At 46.5% G+C, this 9,704-nt stretch overlaps 1 protein-coding gene across 1 annotated transcript in view; it reads left to right on the top strand.

The window, feature by feature from the left end:
• Window positions 1-8,786, top strand: part of LOC105362804 (Sex combs reduced) — a 38,284-nt gene extending 29,498 nt beyond the window's left edge. Inside the window, exon 2 of the mRNA XM_011500294.1 lies at window positions 8,217-8,786. Coding sequence (XP_011498596.1) covers window positions 8,217-8,521 — 305 coding nt within the window. The 3' untranslated portion in view covers window positions 8,522-8,786. The remainder of the gene's footprint in view (window positions 1-8,216) is intronic.
• The last annotated feature ends 918 nt before the right edge of the window (window positions 8,787-9,704 follow it).

Below are 9,704 nucleotides of genomic sequence, written 5' to 3' on the forward strand. Positions count from 1 at the left end.
GGGGGGTATGGGGGAGGGGGAGGAAGGGGGGGGGGAATAAAGAAGGAAAAAGAAGGAAAAAGAATGAATGAAAAAAAAGAAGAAGAAGAAGACTGAAAGAGGGAAAAAGGTTCGCGAGTACTGGGACTCGAGGCTAGTCGATAGATACGACGAGCGGATAAAAGATTCCCGCGCTTAAAAATGTGCAGCATCTGTTGCAACGATGTCAGAAGAAACGAAAGACAGAGCGAGACGGAGCTGAAAACTAAAGAAAAAACGAGAATACAGGCAGGAACGAGAATGCGCTTGTAGAAAGTATGATGTAGCGTATATATAAATACAGTGAAAGGTTTTTTGTTGCCAAATCATAAATAGTACAGGTGAATAATTCCACAATCGACAACATTATCGCTCCGTTCGTCCCTTCGACCAATTGCTTCTCAATCCGGCGACTGTTCACTCGGCGCGAACTCTTTTGCGCCAAACTTAAGCAAGATGACTCGTCGTCGATCGTGCGCTTAAATCATAATTAACCGATAATTGTCCCCTTATTCGCAATAATGAAGTCGAGCGCCGTCAAGCCCCGCCACTTTACGAAATCGTCCGTGAACATTCGTCGGACACAGCGGCTCGCAAACCCAAAGCCGCGAATCCAAGTGACTAAAGCGAGCGGCGTTAGCCCAGGTACGCAAAATCGTCCGAGAGGAGTGGCTTCGCGAACATTCTTCCTCGTTCTCTCGAGCGAGGCCGTGTCGCGGTGTCAAAGTCGCGTCAGTCGCCGTCCGTCGCGAGAGTCAACCGACTCTTTTCCCCGTTGGCTCGTCACTCGCTCTCTCTCTCTCTCTCTCTATCTCTCTCTCGCCCTCGGCCCACGGCCCCTTTACTCTTAATAGAAACGGTGAGCGGTCCGGCCCCTCCTCCGCCAATCTTCTCGCCGAGAGCCACGAGAGAGCTATGAGTGACGCCTGACCGGGATAACCTCCCGTGCTGGATACGTCCGATCGATTTCCACACGCTTTCGAGATAAAACGCGATGGAAGATGAGGAAGGCTTATTTTTACCGGACGTTGACGTTTCGAGCTCCCGTATTTTTGGAAATCGAAGTGCTCGCCGTCTGATGCTGTAGGCGCGGGATTGTCGTTCGTTGGTCGTTTGCTCGACGACGTTTTGCGTTCGCTCGCTTAAGAGAGAAGCGGAGTGGAGATTGCGCCGTTGTAAATACGAAATGCAATCGCTCTACACTCTACGATCGACACGTGTCGACTCCGTGTCATTTGTAATGTCTGCCGACATCATTCGTCCCGCTTAACGCTCAAAGAATTATAAATCCCCATTGGTTATTCCTTGCGTAACATTGGCGCGAGTAAATAATATCTATTGATGAAATATTTGTGCCCACTCGGTGTCATTCGCCAGATTGTCACTCGCGACGATTATCGACGATTAGTGGACGATTAGGACCACTCGGCTTATTCCATTGGTCACACGGCGAATGCCGACGTAACCTGCTCCTCTGAAATATCCTCTGAATTTCCAGGGCTACTAAGGATTATTCGAATTTGGGACCGTTGGAGCGCACGCGTGCTACATAAACAGAAGCGAGTGACTTTCTGGGAGTGCAAGCGAGTAGGGAGAAAAGTGCCGTTGTTAAAAGACGCGATTGGCTGGTGCGCGAGTAGCGGGAGGTTCGATAATCGCGGGACTCCCGGAAACGGCCGTACAGTTAGGTGTCTCCCCACTGCTTTCACTCAATAACTCACCCTAACCCACCATCGCAGAGGGTTTTGTGCGGCAAGTGGAATCGCGCGCGTCGTTGACGTACTCAATTTATCATTGAGTTGGAGCATTCCGAGGCGAAATTTGATCGTCGCGCCAAATCTACGGCAGTGAGAACCGTCGGATCCTTGTTTTGCACATTAAAAATGGAGTGCCGAGTTTCGGCTCCTCTCTCCCCTTATTTCTTTTGCCTCGCACAAACACATACGAATTGGTAATCGTCTCTCTCTTTTCTCTCTCTCTCTCTCTCTCTCTCTCTCTCTCTCTCTCTCTCTGATATTTCATTCGCTCGCGGTGAACACCATGTGCCAAATGAATATTGGCGAGGTTCACCAAACTGCCAAACGCTTCTCCACAATAGAGTCAATTATATTTTCAACTTTTAAATAAGTATTTCTTATTTGCTTATTAGATATTGCCAAACTCGTTTCGACACAACAGATTTTAAAAGCGCTATTTAAAGTTGATAAATTGTAGATCATGGCAAAAAGTAAATAACAACGAATTGTATTAATAATAATAATAGACATTGTATTCTCGGATCATATCTTTGATAGATGAATGGTTAACTAAAAATACGCATTTTTGGATGAAATAATATTTTATGTTGACGACAGCAAGCATCTGGAAATTAAAGCGACAAGTCTCTTACCAAATATATCTAAGGAATTGAAGATATAGTATTAAAAATAATTACAAAAAAACTTCGAAAGAGAAATAACGCGAAATGTGTTTATAAGCGTATAGATCCTGGATGAATAAGCACACTGAACTTTTATTAATATTCATCGGAGTCCTTTACGCACGTTACAATGAAATTAACATTTACTTTTTATTCTCACGACTTGTCCCTTCGAAATAAAAAACCTAATTAAACGTACAATCGTCATTATGAATAATATTCCTATCCGTATTTAAAGTATAGTAATAAAAAAAAAAAAAAAAAAAAAGTTTTTTTCTTTAACGTTGATTAGATGCTGTGCGATCGTTTAATACAGCATTTATGTTAATTATTATGATAGCGTCGTCAATTTAATCTGTAATATAATAAATAATAAATTCGATACTCCCAAAGATATGCACATCTGTAAATTTTTTTTTTCAAAAATGAAGTATGAATAGGTAAGGAATACCTAGAGGTAACGGAATAACATGTAACAGTAATAGTAATAGCAATAATAACAATAATAATCAATATTCTACACTGAGTGACTCGTTACATTAAGCTTATGATAAAAGCAGCAATGTTTACGAGACTTTGCGGTGGATAATGAATTACAGTCAGTGAGATCATGATTCATCCGAAAGGGACAACGAGTGCCGTCGAAAAAGGTGCCGAACCCCGATAGTTTAATAGATAATCCGTTATCGTGCGAGATTGAACTCTAAATATCTCTCTCTCTCTCTCTCTCTATCTTTCTCTCTGTGTAATTTGCTCAAGTATCTCGTACCGATTTATTTTTTCATTTGTTTCTCCGCCCCCTGCCCCTCTCCGCGATATAGCCGTTCGTTCGCTTTTAAATGATACTTTAGTACATCTCCCACCCAACGAGTCGTTATAGACAATTTTGACGAATGGTCGCGGCTTCAACGGCCAAGCGACGTGGCTAACGTAATTTTAGAATTTTCTTCCGAAAACATATTACAATGGCATTATTCGTACAGCTCGTTGCCCAAAGATTAATTTCACACGGCACTCCGCTCCCAAATGCGCCTTCACACGCTATCCTCTTCACAATAATATCGCAATAACTGCACTAACGGCATTAAGGCTCGATATCGACGGACCGACACCTACAGCGGATACTTCGTGTCGGCAGCGAACGTTCGCTGAAAACCGTGTGATTATGGCGAATCAACATTCTCGTTTACGTAAGGAAAATCGGCGCCGTCGAGGATCGTGGAAAAGCGCGATATTTATTGGGCAGTGTGTATACCGGCTGTGAAGTTAGGCCCCCGGGATTATTTGGCAAAAACCTTCGTGCCCGTAATTACAAAAGGCTAACGCGTGCTGATAGGGCGCTGAGTCCATCCTTCCCACCAATTCGCCAAATCGCGAGTCAGACAGGCGAGAACTATTTATTAAAAAGTGCCCGCGTCAGTAGCGACGTGCTACATCGGGAGGAAAGCGATAACACGCCAGACCTGCGCGTTCTGTCCAGTCATTAAGCCACGAGTCCCTTCTCCCTCTCTTACACACTATGACGTAATATATATATACGCATCGCGCGTTCCCGTCCTTCCACTCCTTTTCGCGCTTACGTTTTTCCGCTGCTGGCTAACGCGCTCGCATATTCGGGGCGCACACGAGGAAGCTCGTGTTCGGCAACTTTTTCATTTCATTTTCCTTTTACACCGTCGCTTTTCCCTGCACTTTGGTTACTTTCGTTCCATCACGCAAGCTCATTTGCGCTCCCGACTTTTCGTCCTTCTTTGGCTTTTCAAGCGCTTTCTCCACTCGGCTCTTATTCCTGATACTTCCGAATTCATCCACCTCCCGCTCCGTCGTCTCTTTCTCTCTCACATACTTTCTCTCTTTTCTACTACTAAATCTCCTACTTATTTATCTGTTGCAACGTTTTCTCATACCTTATCTCCTCTCTTTTAATTTCTCTCATAATTCTACCCTTCTTTCTCCTCTCTGACCATTCTCGTTTCTCTCTTTCCTCGCATTATGCTACTTCTTCCCCATGCATTTACACAGAGTCTCTCTTCCTCACTCTCTCTCTCTCTCTCTCTCTCTCTCTCACTCTTCTGCTCGTACGCACCACGCACGCACGCAATGCCTTTCTCCTTTTCTTTATCTATATTGCGATCCTTTTCTCTCTCTCCCTCTCTCTCTCTCCCTCTCTCTCTCTCTCTCTCTCTCTCTCTCTTGCCCGTTTACATGTTCGTGCTCGCATCTCGTTCTGCACGGACTATTAATAGTGCATTCATTATTGCTGTAAATAAGCCGCCTCTTTAATATCCACATGCGCCTGCAACTCTCACCCACACGGGGCTTACAACGCTCAAGAGATGTACGGTCCTTCGTTTTATGCTACAAGAACGAAAGATGGAGAGATGGAAAGAGAGAGAGAGAGAGAGAGAGAGAGAGAGAGAGAGAGAGAGGGAGAGAGGGATTCTGCACAACTCTGAGTGGAGGTTGTGTGAACGTTGGCCGTAGCGAATTCGCATTCCCCGTGTTTTTGCTTATACGTACTTTAATCTATAGGATTTTCTTTTCTTTTGGGCAATTGCTGAATAGGATGGAAGCGAATGCGCTACATCCTCACATTAAGGAGCCGCGGATGCTGTTATTCGATTACGTGGATTGCATTTGACCCATCGAGAAATTTCATTTTTAAACTTTTCATTTATTGCTTGCAAACTATGTGCAGCGATTTACGAAATTACGAAATTAACCCTCTACATATTCAAAAAAAATGATAATAATTAATTACTCGTGCAAAAGACTTATCGGGCTACGAAAATTTACTTAACGATTTACTGCCCGATTTTTTCTTTTAATGAATAGTAATAAGTAATGGCTCTATTCAATTTATCAACGATAAATATAATTTCGCATGGATTTGGACATTATAATGCTCATAAAGCACCTTGTCGAAATTTATTGATCAAGCGAACAATAGCGTTCACGTCGTTCACGTAGCCATAAGAACATTTAACAAAGTAATGCCTCACTCTCTCTCTCTCTCTCTCTCTCGCACACATACACATACACTCATGCTCTCTCAAGCTCTTTTTTCTAATTAAAATTATCGTGTAATATAATTTAACGAAATATTTATTTGTTTTAAAAATCTCTTCGTCCCGTATAATGTGTGTTTTGTTGCCCAAAGGCAAATGGTTTCCAAGCATACATTAAACTACTTCTTGAAATATAATACATTTGTCTTCTCGAGAAGACGTGGCTAGTTCATAACCAAGATTGCATCACACCCGGCATTTTCGGTATTTAAATTTAACATATCGAAGCAACGCATTTACAGAATGTGAAATTTCACTTCACCTCAACATTTTATCGCCCTATGCATTATTAGCTTGGCGTTGCGTTTCGTTCATTAGCCGCAAACGAGGCGGCGCTCGATTCAATTGCCTCAGCGTCGCGATAAGGCCAGGAGCCCGACTCGAGCCAAAAATATTCGCAATCTCGTATATAAATAATAATAATAATAATAATAATAATAATAATAATGATAATAATGATAATAATGATAATAATAATAATTGTGTACAGAGAGATCATAAATTTTTTCTGCCCCGTCGGGCTTGCTGGGAACGGCACTGGCCCGGGGCGAGAAGTGCCTCTCGCTCTCTTCGCCGCCGAAACGGCACGTCCGAATGAGTCAACGAGGTTAAACCGGCAATTTGCGGCGGAATTGAGACGCGCGTAATAAAGGCGAAACAGTGCGTGGCTAAAGTCGTCGCGGGCTCGACTCCCATTCGTGCGCGCATTCGCGCTTTTACCCCGGGAACGAGCGGCAGACCAGCGCCGATAGGTTCGCGCACGGGGCCAATATAAACCTCGATAAATCGGCGCTGAAACGACGCGTTGCCTCGCGTGGCGGGAATCGCCCTCGAGAACGGATTTATCGCGCTGGGCTCGATGAGGGAATCGCGCGCCTCGGGAATTAATTGGATCGGCGGTAGTGCCGTCGGTCACGCGTCGGTTATCGCCGCGTCTTCCAAGTCGCGCGACGGCGACACTCGTAAATACACGCGGGCTCCTACGTTTAATGCCAGGGGTCACGAATTCGTAATAACACCGTCGGGGAAAATTATTTACGGCCGCGATCGCCTATATTATGCCCCCGCGTAAGAGTAAATACGAACGAAATAGAGCCCGGGATGCTACATGTGCCAAGTGGCGATCTCGATGCAATTGCCCATATGAATCCCCGCCCGGCCATTCCGAATAATTAACGAGCCCAACGCGCCTTTTCTTTCCCCCTCAACCTTTCGCCCCCCCCCTCCCCGTCGCCTTCTCCTTTCTTCTCCTATCATCTTCTTCGTCCTCCTCTTTCTCTTCTTCTTCGTCCTCTTCTTTTCGTATATTTATTGGGTCCGCCACATTCGCCCACAGCTGTGTGCGCCCGCCTTATAAACTCCGGAAAACAATCCGCGAGCTCGTACGGGGAGAAAGTTTTTTGTCGCCCGTTAACGCATTTAAAACCCCCGTCCCTTCGTCATTCAGCGAGCCGGTTCGTCTCTCCTCCACCTCCGCCGCTGTCTTCCATAATTATCGTCGATACACGCCGATTAATTCGGTCCGATAACGCGAGCTAATCCACTCGCGTGCCTGCGCCCCAATTATTCGTTATTCGACCATTCGTCAATCTCGAGGTGGGTAGAGGGGGGAGGGGTGGGGGGGAGGATAAGGTTAGCGAATTATTGGCAGTAATCTTAAAATGGGACGGGTTTCGCGCGCCCGATCTCGGCTCTATATAGCGAATTTTGCAGATCGCTCGGGCAAGATGCGCGATTAAAATGAATGGCGCGATATTGAATGTCGAATGATTAATGATTCGATTTCTTTAATTGCGAGGCGCGCGCTCGCACGCACACGGAAACCGCGCGTTCACGCGAAATTAAATTAAAGCTGCGATACTCTTTGCGCCATGATTATTCGAATTCAGAATACAATTAGCCTGCCATTAACTGGCGCATGCTATCTTTATTTCATTTATATTTAAGTCTTTCTTTTATATCTATGCTCCCGAAGGATATAGTCTACGACGTTTATCTTGTTTTTATTGCAAAGGATGATTCATGACGCGCGCCTTGAATCATGAAACTGCGGTGATAATTAATTCTTTTTTAGCATTACTGAGTATATTCGAATGCGCAAATTCCCCAAATACAATTTAAGTATTTTAATATCAAGATATTAACACCACGGCCATAAGGAAGTTCGTATATATATATATATATATATATATATATATATATATAAGTATTTAATATATTCTTGGAATCATATTAATAAAATGATGCTATTCTCGAGCGAATGCACTTGCTGCAGATACGTTCCGATGTAATTTAATATGTTTTTGAATTGTCAACATATTATAAACAAGTTACGCCTTGGCTATATAAATACCCAACGAATTCATTAGCTCCTTAATAGAGTTTTATTACATCATCGTTGTCATCGTCGTCATTAACCCCTCATCGCCCTTCCCCCTTATGCTCAAATACTCCGCTCACCCACCCACTCGCCCATCCAACGACGTCAAAGATAACTTCATTATGGGACAATGCTTGTGCGGCTAATGTTAACTCGCTCTCGCGATCACCTCTTCTTTCCTCCGCGCGGCATCTTAGCAAACGCCGCCGCCGCCGTTGCGGCCACCGATCACGCCACAATAATGTAGTACGGCAGTGGGTTGTAAATGATTGGGTGTAGGTGTAGTGAGAAAAATCCCTCTAATCTTGTATCTCGCATTGATTTATTGCAGGTACGGTGAACGCGAACGGCGAGACGAAGCGCCAGAGGACCTCGTACACCAGGTACCAGACCCTCGAGCTCGAGAAAGAGTTCCACTTCAATCGCTACCTCACCAGGCGACGCCGCATCGAGATCGCGCACGCGCTCTGCCTCACCGAGCGCCAAATCAAGATCTGGTTCCAGAATCGACGCATGAAGTGGAAGAAGGAGCACAAGATGGCCAGCATGAACATCGTGCCGTACCACATGGCGCCGTACGGCCACCCGTACCAGTTCGCCCCGCACCCGGGCCAGTTCGCGCACTTGGCCACATAGGACGAGTTCTCGCCCGCCGAGCTCGGAGCACACGCTGTCCGGTTTCCCGGCATGTACGGCGAGCAGAACTTCTAAGCGGGTCAGGATCCTAGGGGCACGGCTCGCATCGCAGCGTCGCCGAAGCCCCGGGCCCTAACCCGACTTGTCCTCTCTTTCGCTCTTTCGAGCGCGACGGGGCACAAAGTACCGGCCCGCCCGATCGACCCGCCAAGTCACCGCGGCTCGATCGCGGTCCCGCGGACGCCTCCGTCCTCGGGTCCGATGCCCTCCCACGGTCTCTCTACGATCAGCCGCTCTCCTCTCGTCCCAACGCCTTCTAGCCCTACGCTTCCGCGCGCCCCCTTGGTTTCTTCTCCGCCGTTGTACGCGACGATCGGCCTCGGAATTGGTCAATTGTCTCGGCAATTGAGCCTCGGCCGCTGAGCAAACGTCGATGATGGAAATTGATTCGAAGGACGGGAGACTCGTCCACTTGTACTTGTAAATATCACGCTCCCCTGAGCTGAAAATAAGGGAATAGCGGATCGTTGGGGGTACACTCGCGATCGCTTAGAAAAAATCGATATAATCGCAGCAGCGATAGAGACGCGCGATCAATAATAAGACGTGGAAGAGGAAAATAAAGGACGACGATACGCTTGGGACGAGACGTGCATGTGTAGGAGAGTCGGCGAATGTCGGAGAGGGAGGAGAGCCGCTCGTGAGGAATCCCCGTGGGCGAGCCGAGTGCAACGCCCCTTAAAAAAATGAGCGAAAGCAGCATGGTAGGGCCATATAAAGGCGCAGTTGCCCTGGTTTGCGAATCGCATCATCGCGTTCGAAGTCGAAGAGAAGCCAAAGTTTCTGCCAGCCGTGCGGCCGCACGTGGTAAATGAAAAAAAAAGCACACACGATAGACTGGACGCGCTCCGAGAGACTCTCGATATCTTGCGCGCGCCGCCGCCGCCGCCGCCGCCGCAACCGCCGCCGCCGCCACCGCCGCCTCCGCCGCTCGTAAATTATATACAGTATATGCGCACGCGAAACGACAGGATCGAAAGATAATAAAAAAAAAAAAGAAAAAAAAAAAAAACAAGGACGCCCCGACGAATGGGAACGCGAGGATATTCGCCGAAGGTATATACGGCGGGCGAAGTGAGCGAGCGAGCGAGCGAAAGCGCGCGCATCGAGAGTCCGCCTCAGC

The sequence above is a fragment of the Ceratosolen solmsi genome, unplaced genomic scaffold (genome assembly GCF_000503995.2).
Source record: "Ceratosolen solmsi marchali unplaced genomic scaffold, CerSol_1.0 scaffold56, whole genome shotgun sequence".
Lineage (NCBI taxonomy): Eukaryota > Metazoa > Arthropoda > Insecta > Hymenoptera > Agaonidae > Ceratosolen > Ceratosolen solmsi.